This window comes from Carcharhinus amblyrhynchos, chromosome 5 (genome assembly GCF_965287045.1).
Source record: "Carcharhinus amblyrhynchos chromosome 5, sCarAmb.v2.hapA, whole genome shotgun sequence".
Lineage (NCBI taxonomy): Eukaryota > Metazoa > Chordata > Chondrichthyes > Carcharhiniformes > Carcharhinidae > Carcharhinus > Carcharhinus amblyrhynchos.
Genome location: NC_137328.1, coordinates 35,181,555 through 35,201,027, shown reverse-complemented (window position 1 = coordinate 35,201,027; position 19,473 = coordinate 35,181,555). Strand labels below are relative to the sequence as shown.

At 39.6% G+C, this 19,473-nt stretch overlaps 1 protein-coding gene across 2 annotated transcripts in view; it reads right to left on the bottom strand.

The window, feature by feature from the left end:
• Positions 1-207: 207 nt before the first annotated feature.
• The window catches only part of zbtb5 (zinc finger and BTB domain containing 5), a 39,018-nt gene continuing 19,752 nt past the window's right edge, over positions 208-19,473 (bottom strand). For both annotated transcript variants that reach the window (XM_080188630.1, XM_080188631.1), the window contains exon 2: positions 208-4,202. In XM_080188630.1, the coding sequence (XP_080044756.1) occupies positions 2,153-4,198 (2,046 nt within the window). In that variant the 5' untranslated portion in view covers positions 4,199-4,202 and the 3' untranslated portion in view covers positions 208-2,152. The remainder of the gene's footprint in view (positions 4,203-19,473) is intronic.

The following is a 19,473-nucleotide window of genomic DNA, read 5'->3' as shown; positions in this document are numbered from 1 at the left end:
GCAATAAGAGTAACTTCACACTTTATTTTTTATTTCATTGAATAATATCAATCTTTGCTTGAATGATTTCTCTTTCCTTTGAATGCGGTAGTGGTTGAGAGAGAGATCCTGTGGATTGTAGTATTTTATTTTAAATATACACTACCACAGTAAAAAGTACTTCATATAAAATAACAAATCTTTAAATAATATTCTCAAGTTGGAGAATTTTGGTGAACATGAATTTTATTATTCATTATGCAGTATATTGACCTTTTACAGAGTCCATGTTTATACTGTACAAAATTACTTTATACTACATAGTATACTTTGACAGTGTTTTCACCTTTATTCTCACTCCATAGCAATTTTTTGGCATATCAATCCCGAGTCAGGGTAACTAGTAGCATAAGGCTCTTCACAAACTCTAGTATAATAAATACACCTTTCACATTGCTCCAGATTCTAATAACTTTTGGCAGAAGATCCGTCCAGGTGAAACTTTGGATTTGCTGCTAATAAACCTGGTCCTCACATTGTAGTTGAGATTCTCCAAATACTGAGTAGTAAGAATGCTAATATTTCATCACTTGTAAAAAAAAACTTAAAGGGCTCTCTGAATCAATTCAAAGTTTCTCCTTTTGTCATTATGAACATTTAAATCGTCTTTTAAACGAAGGGCAGTATATGTTCAGAAAGTGTTGTGCACTCAATGAATGCCAGTCTTTAATAGAAATCTACAAAGACCACATTGGCATCCATAAACTTGATGTAATATTCTGGAAAGGGATGTTGCATTGAAAATCCATGAATAAATATTCCAAACTAAGTACACTGTTGCACCATCACTACCTTAAAAGCAAATTGCCTTAAAAGTGTGACTTATACCCGAAGCTTGTGATATTTTTGCTTTTGACAGGCTGATTTTCTCCCATTTTATTATTGTCCTTTCAAACAAAGTTGAGCTGAATTGGTTAGATTTACTGGAAATTGTCTTTTCATATTTTTGTGCTTGTAAAAAATAGATAGAAATGGGAAATATTTTACCTGACTGCACTCCAGTATCACAGGTTCAAGTCAATGACAGACTGATCCACAAAACAGCATTTCATCCATAACTGATGACAATCTGGCATATTGAGTGGGACAGTTTCATAAGCCAATGAGGGAAAGGGGAGCTTTAAAACAGTGGGATCAGGAAATTCAGAATCAGTAGCAAAACCTGGAAAATCAGGAAACCATTGTCTCTTGCTCCTAGGAAGAGAAGTTATTGTATGTGTCATCAGTTCATCAACACAAACCAGTAATCCAATCTAGAAAATCAACCAGATACGTTTGTGTTACTTGCACTTCTGTCTGGTCAGACAGACTGCTGCAAATGATGTACCTTGCAATTACAAGACATTTACAGCATGAGATAATGCAAAATGGAGCTGCCCACGCACCCCAAGTTCCAAAACCTGCTGTACAAGTATCTCTCCAACACCATTAAAGAGATAGTGACAAATTCTGTACAATTTTCTGCTCCTAAACAGAGCCCCAAGCAGAAATTGGTTCTTTTCATTTCTGATCCATTTCCAAAGGTGGTTATCTTTATTTATTGCCCTAATTTTGCAATACTTTTCTCCTTTTGGAAGTGACTTCTAACATTTCTACTAGTGCTGATAATGGTGCTAAGTAGTACCAGAATATAGTTTACAGAAGTGAGCAATCAGAATGTGCTGAACACTGAACACATCTTTCCTGGCATCCTCCAGCACGATAGTGGTGTGGTTATTAAAGGTTTATTCAATAGTTGATGAAGTTCACTTCCGTTCCCATCCTCCATGCCCCAACCCCCCACATTCCCACTGCTTATTGGTTTCCTTCTTTAATTTAAATATCTTAAGAGATAAAACACAAGCTAAACTTTTTAAAGGTACACAAACAGACACAACTCTGTACTAATCACTGAGCAGATTTGCATTAGTGTGCAACTACTGAAACAAACAGTTTAAGAGCATATAAAAGTGCAGTACATATATACAGTTACTAAATTCTACAAAATGTAATTTGTCTGGACTCAGCACCTTACCGACATTTTGCTAATTAAAATCAATCATAAGTCTTACTTTCAACTTCCACTTTACAAGCAATCAAAAAAATCCTTTAGAATTGTGCTGAAAGTCTAATCTCAAAGCAGAGTACTTGGCAAGCTGTTGCCATGCCATCTCAAGCAGGTTGTCTTGGAATGCTTGTACAAGTGGCTCGACTGACTGAATCTTTTCCCACATTTTAAACACGCATAGGGCTTTTCTCCTGTGTGAACACGGATGTGTTTCTTGCAATCCGTTAATGTTAAAAAGGTCTTGCAGCAAATTTTACAGGCATACTTACGAGCACCTTCCACCACCAAAACATTATGTTCCGACATGGCTTTCTTACACTTTGAAAGTACATCTGCAGATGCCCGTGTCAACTGAGGAGGGCCTGTCTGCAAAGAATGATTATTTTCAAAAGCAGAAGAAGTACTGTTCAACATACGGATCTGGGAATTAGAAGCACTGTCCTGGGAACCAGAGCTTCCATCTCCAACTGAGGTTACGATGGGCATTTTTGGGGCAATACGACGATAACCTGGGAAAGTACTGGCTCCTCCTCGGGATGAAATGATAGACTGTCTGGATAGTGAGTGCAATCCAGAACTAGGCCTAGGAAAATCTAATCTGAATGGCTCTGCTGCAGTTTTGTACCCAGTGGACTGGCCACAGGACAGGCCCAGCAAGTCATGCATAGGTCGCATGAAATGAGTTTCAGGACTATCATTAAATGGATTCTCCATTCGAGCTGCCACAATTGCAGGGTTGGTACCAGCAGAAACCCCGGTCACCGGGCTCATTAAATAAGTAGCTTCACTTTCTATTCTGCCATCACTTGTGGTGTTTGGAATGTTGTCATCAGCGTTCTGGACCCCACTGTAGCTGTTTGTCCGGTTCTTATTTAAAAAAGTGGAAATGTGAAAGGGAGCTTTCGAGTCGGTGTTTGCAGATTCTAGTATATGTATGTCCGTGACCCTGTCAGTACTAGACTGAGGATCGGAGAAGCTGCGGTCACTGCTCTCAGGACTAAGCTCCAGCTTTTCTGCACCAGGCATTCCACCTTCCACCTCCACCGACTCACTACCTTCTGCCTGTGAAGCAACATCACTTGTCTCATCCTGAGGATCGGGTGAGCTCAATGGTTCAGCTTTCACAACAATTCGGACCTGCTCTTCACTTCCATTCACGTGAAGTTCTGTGGTCTCAGAGTGAAAATCTGATTTCTCATTAGCAGAATCTTGACTAAACGCAGTTTCAATGTGAGTGGCTTGAGAAGCCATGGATGTTTGTGAATGGCCCACTCCACTGTTATCAGACTGACTGGGCACCTGATTATCCTCTGGTGTGCTAAAGGCTTGTTCAAATATGATAGCACTATCCACGTTGTTTTCAACAGTTGTATCAGTCTTAGAGCCATCTCCCAGCTTCAGGGAGTCTGGGGTAAAGAGTTCCTCACATGTATGCACCACGGCTGCCCCGTTATCTGACGCTTCCTCGGTGATGATAGATTCATCCACGGAAGGTCTCATTCTTTTCTTCGATCTTTCGTCAGGAATGGCTTTCCTTTTCTGTAGTCGCTGGACAGGAAATGCAGTTGACTGATCCTCCAAGTGATGGCGGAGTGATGAGTTTACATTGACTTGCTCATCCATTGCCTGACTGGAGCTGAGAGCAGAACTTACTAAGCTCAAACCCAACTGCTGAAGTAGGAAGGACCTCTGCATTCGAGCATTTTGCTCCTGAAGCCTTTCACTTGTAGGGGACATGGGTACAGTCCTGGTTGTTAAGTAATGCTTGCAAGCCTTTACAACAGAATTCAAGTGGAGGTGGGAAGCCGCCAGCAGCACATCCATAACATTACTCTCTCCCAGCATAAGCGTGGACGTGTACATCATTTCAACAAGGGCTGCAAATGCCTCGGCTGTAACTACTTCACTGTCCAGCTGAACCATGTTCAATGACTGATCACTCTCTGGGACAGTAAAGAGAGCACGGAAGTGGGTGCTGCATGCTGCAAGCACAGAGCGATGAGCTTTAAAATGACGGCTCCCGACAACAATCACACAGTCACAGAGCTGCCCATGAAGCCGCTGATAGTTCAGCTGCTGGAAGACTTGTTCAAAGTGGCCTGGAAAATCCATGACCCTGTTAAAACAGAAAGAAAGTCAGTGACTGAACAAGTCTCATCACAATCATTCTATTTACAGTCAGTGAATAGTAATGAGGAATGTGTTAAAACAATAGAATTGCCTTAGTCTTAGCTGTTCCTTTTACAAAGATAAATGTCATTATATAGCAAGTACTTAATGATTTCATTAATGCACAGTTTCAAAATGAATGATTCTACTTATTGACAACAGCTATTGCTTGCAGTAAAGCCTGTCAGCGCTTTCTGTTGTTAGATCATGTTACAATACTTACTATTAGCCCAGCTGACACTGAAATGAAGGAATTCAGATTCTTCCTTTCAGAGGAATGCAGGAAAGCCATCAACAGAGGAAAGTATTTATCCATTTCAGCAATAGTAGGACATTTTTATAAAATCAAATTTTGAAAAGCCATATTTTGACATGGGCACTTTCAGATGTTCACTGCCTCAGCACTACTGTATCGGGAGCATTTCTAACAATATTTTAAGTAGATGTTCTCCCTAATGCAGAAAGGAAAAATAAGAGTTCTGCTCCTCTGCACATTTCTACCAATATTAAAAAAAGATTCTTTTTTTTGTGTGATAAATTTAAAAGCAATACAGCTGGTCACATGTGCATTTTATACCTGACAAAACAGCTGAGCACTAACAGCAGCAAACTGAAACCATGATGCGGGGCCTCCTCTTCCATGTGGCCAAACTGTCAACGTCTCCAAAAATCTGCTGAATTACACAGTACATCTGACCATCCCAAGGGACAAGACAGCACAGACACCAAGCATGCACAATTAGGCTGATAGTCAGGAACAGTTTTCTGAGGATTCCAGATTGCAGTTGTCTCTAAAAGCAATCAGTTAAATCAAACTATTCATTTTAAAACTTTTTTTTTTACAAAATAACCAGAGCTGAAGAAATGGCTTAAAAAGTGCCTGAAAATTAAATACTGCAGGAGCAATATATACTAATAATTGTATGAAGCATACAACTTCTGAATTATCAGCAACAATTTGCATTACAGAATCTTACACATACGAATTTCAACCCAGCGTACCACTCATTAGTTCCACTCCCATAGCCCTGCATTTACTCTCCCTTTATATACATCCTTTAAAAGTTACTTTTGAATCTGTTTCCATTATCTTTTCAGGCTGTGTATTCCAGATTGTGTTGTATTAAAAAAAATTTCTGTCTTCTCACTGGGTTCTTTAGTCAATTTTATCAAATCTGACCTCTGGTAATTGACCTGACTGCTAGTGGAAATAATTTCTCCTCATCTACTCTATCAAGAACTTTGTAATATACGAGCACCTTTATTCATATACAAAAATTCCCCCAGCCAAATTGGACATAGTCCTCCAGTTTAAATCTAATCAGCAAATTATAAAAAATTAGCTTGCTTTTAACATTATTGGCTCTATCTCGAAAGTCAAGGATACTGTATGCTTTTCTAAAAGCATTAACAACTTGTCCTGTCATATTTGAAGATCTGTGTGCATGGACCACTAAGTTCTCTCTGTTCCTGCGCCCTTCGTAAAATCACATGGCGAAGATTAGAAATGTTCACATTCATTGGGGCCATTAATGCAAATTTTAAATCTTTATATATTGCATACTATAAATATACAGTATGTCAGTGTTATAACCAAAAGTACAACAACCACAATTTTTTAAAAATTCAATTAAGCTCTCACAGGAGGTGACAGATCTTAATATCCTTTTCAAAATTTTGAGATTAAACCATGACTCTAATTCAACTGCTTTGATTCTTGATGCTCAGAGTGAAACTTGGATTTTCCCTTCATTCAGTTAACAGTGCTCACTGGAAAGTCACATCAGTTCACCTGTTAAAGAAAATTTTAAAGAACAACCTACATTGCGGCAAATCCACACATTATTTTATTCTGTACTTACAACAGCCACTGGCAGTGATCAGAAGATCAAAGTTGTTCTGTTATACAGATCTAATCATACACAGATCTAGTCATACAAGTATATTCAATTCTGTATAAATCTAAATCACATTCCTCAATACAATGAATTTCCTACCTTGTTTACTCATTAGGCCCTTACCAGAATACAATGTTACACCCATAGTTAAATCACTTATATGATTTTAGCTTTTTTCCTAGAGCATTTTACCATTTGTTTGCCTTCATTTTGTTTTTATTTGAGTCATGCTATCCTTCCTTACACCTGTCAATTCATGCTAATCCATATTTTTTGAGTTAACCCTTTTTCTGTATTCTACTTTCTCACACCTCAGCAATGGCAAGTATGTGTTTGGCAATCAATTCTACCAGTTATTACTGCCCAGATCAAGTCTCATATTAAAGTATTGGAGGGCTGCAAAGCCAACTAAACTATAACCCTAGTACATGTTGGGAAGAGAGAAAGAATGAAAACCAGAGAAGAAATAAATGGTTCTAATGCGGATTAGATTGATATAATATGTTCATGTGATGGCTGGTAAAGTAGCATCTGTTGTTGTAACTGTACAATATTTACTTGTATTTGACCCTGAGATAAGAGTTAATGAATACAGATCTCTGTCATAATTCCACATCCATAACAGACTGACTCCACTACTCCTTCAGTTCATCTGTTGTTGAAACCCTCATCCCAACATCAACCAGAAACATTAACTCTATTTCTTTGTCCTGCACGCCACCCAAGCTGCTGGATATTGTCAGCATTGTTTTGATTTTAGATTCCCAGCATCTGGAGAATTTTGCTTTTGTATTCCACTCAAGATACTTTTAAAGGCATCTATTTTTAACATGGTTATCCACTGGAACAGCAAAATATCTTGATTATTTATCATGCATTCTAAGATCTTCTTTTCAATTTACAACACTAACTGGATCACAAATTCACCCATCTAGGATTCCTACTTTATCATCATACAAACCTATTCTGGGGCAGTACAGATTTGCCCTCAATTTGAAAGACAGGTATATCCAAATGAAATTATATGCAACCACAGAAATGGGAGCTTCCATGGCAATAGAAAAATTCATCCAAGTCTCCAGAACCTTCTTTCTCACAGATCTATTCTATAATGCAGCTTTTGAAATTTAAGCTAATGTAGGGATTTGGGTGGTATAGTTCACTCACTCAGTGAGACTGAATTATTACTCCCGCATTTTAAGAGCCATAAACATGGAGTACTTGTCTTTTTGGAGTACGAATGATCCCCAAATTCTCAAGACATTTTTACATCAGTCTTTTAAATCAGATTCCAAAAGTCCAGAGCTCATGAGCAAACTCCATGAATGTTGGTTTTATCTAAATTTGTAAGAATGTTACCAGTCTAAGATTTAGCAGCACCAGATGCCCAGAGAACAACTTCAAAAAATCAAGTTAGATGCAGCTGCTAAAATCAATTCTAAAATGCTGTGGATGCTTGGTTTCCAATTGTTAAGTGACAGTTTACATTTTATTTTATCTCTCAACTTGAAGTGTACTGGGGTTCTTTACCCCAACTGGAAATGCTACCCCTTCCTTCTAGCACATACATTATCCACAGACTACAAGTTGTTAAATCATTACACTGACAGAATAGGAAACTTCAGTGTTCGAATTACAAAGAAAACACACAATCCTTCATCAAGTTGACAGTGTTCCTACCAAAACACAGAAGCAATGTCTCATGATCCCACATTCTCTAATTTCTTGAGACAATTTTCCCAGTTGCGTGATTCCCTCCAAATCCAAATTACTGAAAACTTGGAGAAGTCTGAACAACAGCATTGCTTCATAGAACATAGAACACTACAGCGCAGGGAGGCAAGTACAGAAGTGATGTTAGGGGTAAGTTTTTCACTCAGAGGGTGGTGAGTGAATGGAATCGGCTGCCGTCAGTGGTGGTGGAGGCGAACTCGCTGGGGTCTTTTAAAAGACTTCTGGATGAGTATATGGGATTTAATGGGATTGGGGGTTATAGATAGGTCTATAGATTGGTAGGTGTTGATGTGATCGGTGCAACTCGTGATTTTCTATTTGACAAACACATTAAAAAAGATATCGGATGTCACTGTCTTATTTTTGATGATATACTATGTTCATCAAAATAATCAATTTGGGTGGGGAACTAAAACACTTCCTTATTTCATGAACTCAACAGCAGCATCAAGTACTTCCACATCAAGTCAGTGTGAAATTCCTCATATTCTCTGTCCCAACAATCTGTGATCCCAAACTGAAAACAACACTGCATTATTGAGACAAATGTTATCTCTTGTGCTTATCTGTCCAACATCAAGTTAGTAGCCAATTAGCACATGCCTCCTAGCTGAGCAAAGGGAATCCATGGCACAGAATACATTCTGGGTAGGGAAATATTAATGTCCCATCAACAGTTGCTTGGCCATACAATCCCTGTGAGATGATACCGTACCTTTAAAAAATGTATTTTAGTCACGTTTCTTATGCAGAATCTTCTCTATGCACTCGGAGTAGTTTTGGGTGGCTTTAGCAGTGCTGTATTGTTAATGTGGCAGCATAGTTGATCTTAATTACTACCATGTTTGTTTTAATATAAACTAATGCAGGGCTCTGCTATTTTATGTTTTCTTCTGGGATGTTGCAGAGTAATTCTTGACTCTCTTGACTGACAGATAAGGTCATATGACAGGGTGGGGATAGGCTTTCACATAGAACTCAAGGCAGTCTGCTTTTTGGGGTCTTTATCTCTGTATCTCTTGCTCTCCCTGCAGTGGAATCTGGAATCTGCCAAGAAATAAGTCTCTTTCTCTGATACTCAGTATGGAGGTAGAGCTCCCTCTGGAAGTTGCTGTTTTTCTAGTTTCTAGGAAGTCTAGTTTTTCCTACTAGTTCCCACTTGTTGGAAAAACTAGAACCTGAGGGCACAACCTCAGGCTAAAGGGACAATCCTTTAAAACAGCGATGACGGGGAATTTCTTCAGCCAGAGAGTGGTGAATCCGTGGAACTCTCTGCCGCAGAAGGTTATGGAGGCCAGATCACTGAGTGTCTTTAAGACAGAGACAGATAGGTTCTTGATTGATAAGGTAATCAGGGATTATGGAGAAAAGGCAGGAGAATGGGGATGATTGAATGTGTGGATCAGACTTGATGGGCCGAGTGGCCTAATTCTACTCCTATGTCTTATGGGAATTGGAAGATAGACTCCTCTCTGGATCACTCTCCAAAAGTGTTAAAAGGGCAGAAATCTGGGACCCATGTAAGCATCTTTGGTTTATGTGCGAACTGAGTCTAGAGAATGGATCTATGTCTATGGGGGATACTGCTAAATTGGAACAACAAAGGCAACTAGCTGTTAAGAATTAAATTTTGACATGCTTAAGTATTTTAATTGGTAAACATTATGCTAATTTTTTTGTTATATTTTAACTGTGTTCTTAAATAAAATTTGTTTTGATAAAAGTTTCCTTGGGTCACTTGAATCATACCTGGTGTGAAACACCTTATGTTCACCCTAATGCTAAAATCAAATGTAAAAGTTAGGGTCTAGACTAACATCATAAAATACCTTGGAGTTTCTGATCTTATCCTTAACACCTGACAGGGCCTATATCAGATGGTGATGGTTGAGGAATGAGGAATTAAGACTTAATCTTATCAACCTGACTGTTGCAGACACATGCACACAACAGCATCAAGATTTTGTCCTTAGTAGGTCTGTGGAGACAAAATATTACCATAAGGACATCTCCACTGTGAATTGTGACATTACATGGACAAACCAAGGATATATTACTCATCAAAACTCTTTATGATAATGAAGGCTTCCATTAGGTCGGTCCTCAAGCACTTCAACTACAGTGGGAAATTAAGAAATTTGCAAATTTCTCCTCCAAACTGTCACCCTTCATTCTAGTTAATCCATGCCATGATTATACAGTGACAACAGTAATAATAATTATTCAGGAGCTATCAATTTTCAGATCATATATTTTTATTGTTGAACTTAGACAGATCTTCCCCTTCACGGAACTGGATTTAATAAAAAAGAGATTTAGAATCCTCGCTGGAGGGCATTACAGTGCAGGTTAAAATCAAAATAAAAGAAAATTCGACCTTTGTCTTAGGCTTTTATGTAAAACGTTCTGCAGGGCTATAAATAAGGGAATCCCACAGAACCTGTCACATTTTGTTTTGCACAAGCTACATCTAATGCGGCAAGAGTTCATTCCTTTAATAGAAAGCACCTACTGGCAGCATCACAGTCTTGTGTGGCTCTGACAATCAGCTTCTGCTGTTTGTATTCAAACAGTATCTTTTCAGCAGTGAATTATGGGGAATGACGATCCAAAAAATATTCAAAATATAACAACTTGGCCTGGTCTTTCTTTTCTTCACAAACATTCAGAATTCATTGGAAAATAAGGTCAGTCAGAATGGAAAGGCCCTGATCTGAACACACAGTAGGTGACTGACAATAAAATCAGCCAAGCGATTACAAACATCTGTGAGAACCTGGCACTGTTTGCTGAAATCTCACTATGTTATAGCTACAGCAAATGGTCTATTAATACAGCTGCATTACCCCCTACCCCTCAATTCAAAGAGTTAAGAGGCATACAAGAAATCTTTAACACAGGCAGATGCAATCTCTGCATCTTGTCAATAAAACCACAATGTTGAAAAGATGTTTCCACAAAAAGTACATGGTGTGTCCTCTACTGCTTCACATCTAGGCCACAATGAAGAATACTCTGGACATCATTTGTGCAATGACGCCTGTGGAGTATTTTAAATACATTAGTTTTGTTAGTGGTAAAGGAGATGGAAAGTGACTATGCTGTTCTTATCCACTTGTATACACTGGTTTATTGGCCTTGTTCTGAATATATGAATGGTCAATGAATATTTTCCAAAGACTTTTGGTGTTTAATGGAAGAGCTAAATATCAGTTTCTTGCAACCCCACAACAATCTCAAAATAGGGTAAACTCACAGGGTTAGGTTATTCACACATACTCAAATGCGAGAACAGGGTCACAACATGGCCTCCTTTCCATTCATACAATAGAGGGAGTAGAGAAGATAAATTTACACGGAAAAGACCGCAGAATAAAGAATTATGGTCTCATGCAAGTCCAGAATCCTTCAGAGGACGATAGGCTTAAAAGTAATGTTGGATAATTCACTTTTCCAGAAGAGATTACTTCCAAAATGAGATAGGAATTCAAATTAGAAACAGTCCTTTTTCTGAACTGCTGCTTGCTAAATGAGTTTTGTAGCTCTATAAGGCAATATTAAGGTTCTGTCCTGAGGGAGGTAGCGGAGGTCCATGTCACATCACTCCCAACTCTCTCCACTTTGGCTTTGACAAAGTGGCATATTCCTTTGTCTGGGTTCTTTGTTCTAGCATACTCAAGTGACCTGGCCTGGCTCATGAAATGTAGATGGCCTTTGAATTTAGCTCCTGCAGTCCATAGAGTCATTAGCATCTCTTCAAAGGTAACAGAGGTGTAAATTTTTTCAATATAGCCAGAATAGCTCCTATTGTTCAAAGGTCACATGCTCTCAGTCATTTTTAAAAGGTCACTGTCTTTTTTTTAAAACTTTAGGATTCAGTTACGATGATGCAATGTGAAGTCTGTTACCTTACCCATGACAAATAGTGAACATTACCTTGTTTATTCCTGCATCTAATTGGAAAATTCTAGAAGCATCTGGTTTACAGATTTCCATTTTCATGCGAATGGCTAACTGTTCCACAGGGAAATTCCATATTAATAAATTCTACTGACCATTTGTAAAGAAATCAACTTTCCCTTTCAACTATTTGATTGGCAAGATTTATCATTCTGAAAGCACTTTGATGCAAATTTACAGATCAATGTGGATTTACTGGATTTTGCCCAAGGCTAATCTAGAAACAAGAGAAACTAAAAAGCTTTGTTGGGTTTTGCATTTTTTGTCCAAAACACTGATGTCTATAGTATTATCCAACTAAATGGACTGTTGGTGATAACTGAACAAATACAAACCAAACACTACAGGTGACTTATGTTGGTATACACACAGCTGTCTGTATAATTTCACATTTCCAGATTGACACTTGCAAAACCAGAAGAACAATGAATTCACAAACACACAATTTGAAGTTCCGGTAATGATACAAAGTTAAAGGTATATTGTGACTGTAGATGGAAATATACTGAAGGTTGTACCTCAATGTAGAAATTCTCCAAGCTAACTTCAATCTTCCAATTCTGTTCATTTTCAGAAAAAAAAATTCTGCTCATTTTCAGCATTCAAGTCTCGTATCTGACTAAGTTACATACGCTCTCCTTTTCAGAATGCAAAACAGAAAACTAGGGGCAGCACAGTCACACAGTAGCGAGCACTGCTGTTTCACAGCGCCAGGGACCCAGTTCAATACCCAACTTGGGTCATTGTACAGACTCGGTACAGACATTTTCCTTATGTCTGCATGGGTTTCCTCCGGGTGCTCCAGTCTCCCCCACATTCTGAAAGATGTGATTAGGTGCATTGACCCGAAAAGGCACCAGAATGTGGCGACTAGGGGAATTTCATGTAACTTCATTGCAGTGTTAATATAAACCTTACTTGTGACTAATAAATAAATTTTACTTTGCTTTAGTAATTTCTTTTCCCCTGCAGTTCATGTCAGGAATCTGCTCTGGTATCCTGTAACTAATAATCAAGCATTCTCCCTAAGCGTGTGAAGATTTTGTTTGAAGATTCCAAACGTTTGCCTGGATGGTAATAGCTATACACCCCAGGAATCTCCAATAGTCGATCGTGATTGACAGGTTGATCCTGGAGTCTCGAAAAATCAACTGTCATTGACTGCCAAACCATTGCCGAAAATGCATAGGACTCAGGCTTCTGGTGATGACAAGCGAATCAGCTCATTGGCTGTTAACCACAGATGCCAAATCATGGACTAAGCAGGGTGAAGACAAAATGAAGAGTGAGGAGCCAGGGACGTCTAAGAGGGCAAAAGCCTACCATTTCCGTCACGAATGGGAAAATGATTTTATTTTCAAGAATGTGAAAGACAAGACCATTTGTCTCTTTTGTCAACAGAGAGTAGCACTGAGTAAAAGAGGTAATTTAGAATGGCATCACAAGACAATGCATGCAAAATTTCAAGAAAATTTCCCTTTAAAACAGCACCATTCGGATGAAGGAAGTTGGGGAGTTAACGGGAATGTTGCAAGTTCAACAATCACTCTTTTCAAAACCTGTGGCTAAAGGCTAAGTTAGCAAAAAGGTATCTTTTTTACATTAGCAATCTGCTGGCAAAACATACTATTCAAAGTTATTAAGGAGGCTTATGACGGTTGCTGCCGACATGTTGTTCAAAGACTTTAAAAGCAAAGATGAAATTATGACAGCCATCAAGAGCACGCTAGTTGATGCTTTAACTGTAGCCAAAAGAGTGGAATTGTTGTCTGAGGATGTGTCTCAAGAAATGCATCAAGATTTATCAGGCTATGAGTGTTTCTCACTGCATTATGATGAGTCAGTAGACATGACAGATGCCGCTCAACTGATTCATTCGCAAGGTATTCAAAAATACAAAAACGAAGGAGGACTTCTGCACTCTTTTGCCATTCAAAGACAGGACAAGAGGCGAGGTTGTCTACAATGAATTTAAAAGTAGATGGCGGAGAAAAACATTCTGAGCAAGAAACTAGCTTCAATCATAACTGATGGTGCACCATCAATGCTGCATGTCAATGCAGGATTTGTTATATTTTGTAGAAATGAACCTGAATTTCCCTTCTTTCTCAATTACCATTGTTATCCACCAATAAGCACTAGTGAGCAAAGTCATTGATTTTTTTCTCAAATAATGACAGTTGTTGTCAAGATTGGCAACTCAATTTTTGCCAGAGCCCTGCAACATTGCTTGTTCAAATTGTTACCCAATGAGTTTGATGCCACCTATGGTGAGCTAATCCTTCAGGGGTGAGGTGGTGCCATCTAGTGATTTTTTGATCTGCTCCTTGAAATTGTCACCTTTCTTCAGTCAAGAAATGAGGTGTATGTTGAGCTGTCAGATAATAAACGTGTGTTTGGTAGATTTCTTTCGGACATAAGTGCAAAATTGAATAAACTGAACTGTGAACTGCAGGGGAGTGACAGAGACAGTCACACATGATTGGTACAGTGAAGTTGAAACTGGGCCTGTGGTCCTCCCAGTTATAGAACAAAATTACCGAGCGCTTCCCAAATCTGGAGCAAATCCAACGACAGGTCATCCAAACAAATTTTGTGACCACCTGAACAAATTGGAAATGGAACTGAAGACGATTTCAGGAGTTAGACAAGATGGAACAAATCATTATGTTTATCTCAAATCCTTTTCTTCAAGTCAACATTGGAGAATTGACAGCAACATTTCAGTAGGTGTTCATGCCTGTCTGATGGACTGTATAAGACTGGCCATCTCAAACCATGACCCAGACTTCACAGCCCTCAATGCAGCACACTCAAAATAGGCGAGTGTCATGCATATGGACATTTTGGAGGTTTTAGTAAAGTTGAATTTTTAAAGAGTAAATCTCATGCTGCATTTTGATGCCGAAAGTGACCTTGTGCTTAAAAGGTTTGGAGATCGCTACCCCATGGCTAAGGCTCTAATTCAGAGCATTATGGGAAGAATGGCCAAACTGGTAATTCAACTTCAAGACATGTCTCACAGGAATACATAAGTAAACAGTTTTGACCACAGAGTTGCAAAGTCAGGCTGATAATAGAATAACTAACAAGAGAAACCATTGCAAGACTACATCAAATCTCACAACTAACAAGAGATCATAACAAGACGAGATTATATCTTAACAAAAGTCAGATTCTGATTGCCACATCTGCAATCAACGGTCAACAGCTTGCGGTTGAGTCAAGCTATGTTTCGGGACTCACTGATTGTCAGCAATAACTGCAGACAAACCTTTGCAAAGAAGACCCCCAAGCTACAAATAGGAGAACAACACTTACATCAAAGTGGCTTGGCCAGGTACCTCAGAACAGGTAATACCAGTTTGTCTTGGGTGATTTAGTTACATGTGTGATCACATAGATTGTTAAGTGAACCTCGAAAACTAGAATTATACAGCATATGATTATAATAGTTATCCATATTTTTGAGATTATGCTTAGACTGTATCCATGAATGTAGTAAGAAAATTGGATTGTGACTGATTTTCACTTGTGTCTCTGGCTCTATGTCTGACTACACTTGTTGGCCATGAGAGGACCAATCCACTTCTGAGATACGTGGTCTTTCTTGATTTTCAGAAGGCGTTTGACAAGGTACCTCACAAGAGGTTATTGCAGAAGGTCAGGGGGCATGGAGTTGGGGGTAGGGTGTTAGCGTGGATAGAGGACTGGTTGTCAAATAGGAGGCAGAGAGTGGGGGTCAATGGGTGCTATTCGGATTGGCGGTTGGTGACTAGTGGAGTGCCTCAGGGGTCGGTGCTGGGGCCTCAGCTATTTACCATTTATATAGATGATCTGGAGGAGGGAACCGAGTGTATGGTGTCGAAATTATGACACCAAGATTGGTGGAAAGGCAAATTGTGCGGAGGGTGTGGAGAGTCTGCAGGAGGATCTAGATAGGCTGGGCGAATGGGCCAGGAACTGGCAAATGGAATTTAATGTTGGCAAGTGCAAGGTGGTCCACTTTGGTAGGAATAATGGTAGGAAGGATTATTACTTATGTGGAGAAAAACTGCAGCAGGCGACGGTGCAGAGGGACCTCGGGGTCCTTGTCCATGAGTTGCAAAAACCCAGCTTGCAGGTGCAGCAGGTGGTCAGGAAGGCAAATGGGATGCTGGCCTTCATAGCGAGGGGGATTGAATATAAAAGTAGGGAGGTCTTGCTGCGGCTGTATAGGGTATTGGTGAGGCCGCAGCTGGAGTACCGTGTGCAGTTTTGGGCGCCGTACTTACGCAAGGATATTTTGGCCTTGGAGGGAGTGCAGAGGAGGTTTACTAGGCTGATGCCGGAGTTGAGGGGGTTGAGCTATGAGGAGAGGCTGAATAAACTAGGCTTGTACTCGTTAGAGTTTAGAAGAATGAGGGGAGATCTCATTGAGATGTATAAGATGATGAATGGGATGGATAGGATAGAGGTGGAGAGACTCTTCCCGCTCAGAAAGGACAATAGGACTAGGGGGCACAGCCTCAAGATAAAGGGGGGGCGGTTTAGAACGGAGTTGAGGAAGAACTTCTTCACTCAAAGAGTGGTGAATCTCTGGAATTCTCTGCCCGTTGAAGTGGTGGAGGCTGCCTCGCTAAATATTTTTAAGACGCGGGTTGATGGGTTTTTGATAAGAGAGGGGGTTAAGGGTTATGGGGAGAGGGCGGGAATGTGGAACTGAGCCACGACAGATCAGCCATGATCTTATTGAATGGCGGGGCAGGCTCGAAGAGCCAGATGACCTACTCCTGCTCCTATTTCTTATGTTCTTATAAGCCTTATCATGAGTTACTCCACTGAGGTTGGGGAACAACTAGGTCATAATTCAGGCGGGCCCCATAATATTCATGCATGTTTCTATACACAGGATCATGAACTGAATCACAACAGTTTGCATGGAGTGAATGGGATACAGCATGGGATACCTCCTGGCTAATAATTTATTCTAAAGACTGATTAATTACTGGATCAAAATCCTGGAATCCACTCCACCCCAATGGCATTATGGTTGTAGCTACACCACAGGGACTGCAGTGGTTCAGGGTGGCAGCTCACCACCACCTTTTTGAAGGAAATAGGGAATGGGCAATAAATGCTGGTCTAGTGAGCAATGACCACATCCCACGAAAGAATATATTTTAAAAATAAGCCTTACATCTTGGTTGTAAGAATAAGGCAGCCAGATACAGCTTGAATAAAAATCATCTGATGGCCCACGGGCTGATCCAAATTGTGAGATACTAACGAGCAATGCCAGGGCCAAGAACATGAGAGAACAGACCAGAGCCTTCCTCCCCCACAATTCACATAATTTCCCACAACCAGAAAGGTTCCCATGTGCACATCAGGAGTCATCATAAGTGCAAGCAAGAACAATGCAGTTCTAGGAGCAAGATTTATGTTCCTGCTGATAGTTTGATTAATATAAAGGCAAGGTAAGTATTGTTTCTCAGAAGATCATTGTGACAATTTTATAATACAAATTAGAATGTTTAAAGTAATTATACTGTCTTTTAGTCTTCATGTTTATAACATGAAAATATCTATAGTTTATGGCATGAATAATTTAAGCGTATTTAATTACAAAAGTAGCAGAAAATCAGTGGAAAATTTCTAGCTTCCGTAAGTTCCCATTAACTCTAATGAGCTTGTTTGTACTGGCAAGTGAAAGCAGGTGGGGTAGGACCAGTAGGCAGACAAAAGACATCTCAGCCCACCCAATCTGTCTGCAGACAGAAAACTTAAGAGAACTACTGATTTAGAGATAAAGATTTAGAGTCCGGTGGATTGGCCATGCTAAATTCTCCCTCAGTGTACCCAAACAGGTGCTGGAGTGTGGCGACTACTGGATTTTTACAGTAACTTCATTGCAGAGTAAATGTAAGCCTACTTGTGACTAATAAACGTCAACTTTATCTAAGAGGAAGGAAAGAATAGTGTTCTTTGCAATTGGCACAATTAGAGTACTGTGACCCAGCAAGCAGCTTAGGCACAGATGAGGTGTTGAAGGGCAGCACATAGCATAGTGTTTGTCAGTTATGCCTCACAGCGCCAGGGAATGAGGTTCGATTCCCGGCTTGCGTCATTATCTGTGTGAAGTTTGCACGTTCTCTCCGTTTCCTCCCAGTCTGAAAGATGTGCTGGTCAGGCGCATTGACCTGAACAGGTGCCACACTGTGGTGACTAGGGGAATTTCACGTTAACTTCACTGCAGTGTTAATGTAAGCCTTACTTGCGACTAATAAATAAACTTTAAACTTTAGATGCAATACCAAGAAAGAGAGGGAGGCAACCATCTTCGTGAAACAGCTCAGCAAGAAACGAAGTGCTAAGGCAAGCCAATTCCTGCAAAAGATCATAATCTTCACTGAACCAAAGACCATTTCCAAGTCCCGGTCACTTAGGCTGTACGTTGTGGTAATCACTTGTCTGGATTTAACCAATAAGTTTATGTTTGTTTTCTGGGAAACAGACTTTAGGTATGGGGCAAACAGATACTTTTGGATTTTCTGTCTTTCAGGGACTAAGTGCTTAATATGTCGCAGTATATTGTTCTTTGTAGTGCTTTATAATCTTCCTTCTACTTAATAAACACTTGCATTTGTTTGTTTAATGAAAGAGAGATGTGAGTTCTGTTTCTGCAAACATTTTTTGCCAATATCCAAAAATAAATACACCACATGAAACCAGTATTTTAGGCTGGAAGACTGTCGCACATAACATCGGCAGGGTTTCGTAACAGTTGTAATGAACTTGGACCATACAAGGAGGACTGGGCCGTTTTAATCTTCATTATTATAAAATGAACACAGAGACACTGAAGATCATGCAATAAAGAGCCACAAAAATTATACTAGAACAGAGAGATTATACTTATCAGGAAAGGCGGAGCAGACAGGGGCTGTGTCTCTAGAAAAGAGAATGCTGAGGGATAACCTGATGGTGGTCTATAAGATTATGAAAGGATTTGATAGGGTAAAAATGAAGATGATGTTTCTGCTTATTTTGGTGCACTTAAGGGAAGTTATTACAGGTATATGAGAGGAAAAAAGACTGGAAGGATAAACTGATTAGCTTGAATGAAAAGGGGTGCAAGACGGCTGTAGAAGTGCATAAGCGCCGATATAGAGCAGTTGACCCTCTATCTAATGGTAGGAAGGGCTCATTTTACAGCATAATAATCCACACTCATCAGATCTACGCATGAACATAAGAACATAAGAAATAGGAGCAGGAGTAGGCCATCCAGCCCCTCGAGCCTGCCCCGCCATTCAATAAGATCATGGCTGATCTGTCGTGTCTCAGTTCCACATTCCCGCCCTCTCCCCATAACCCTTAACAGATAATTCATTAACACTAATTGGTAGAACCTACATTTCTCCTCTCCCAGTTCTGATTTTCTGTTAATAATTCAAAAATCCTCAAGAATTAGTTGATGTATTTTAAAGTTTGGAATGAGGATAAATGTAGTGGAATTGACGTGCAGTCACCAATTGGATTAACCAGAATTCTACTCACTAACCTCGCCTTTAATTTCCTTGGCAGTCAATGGTATATTGGTTCTTTCTCGATCCCTTAGCACATGCAGAGCTTCCTCATTTT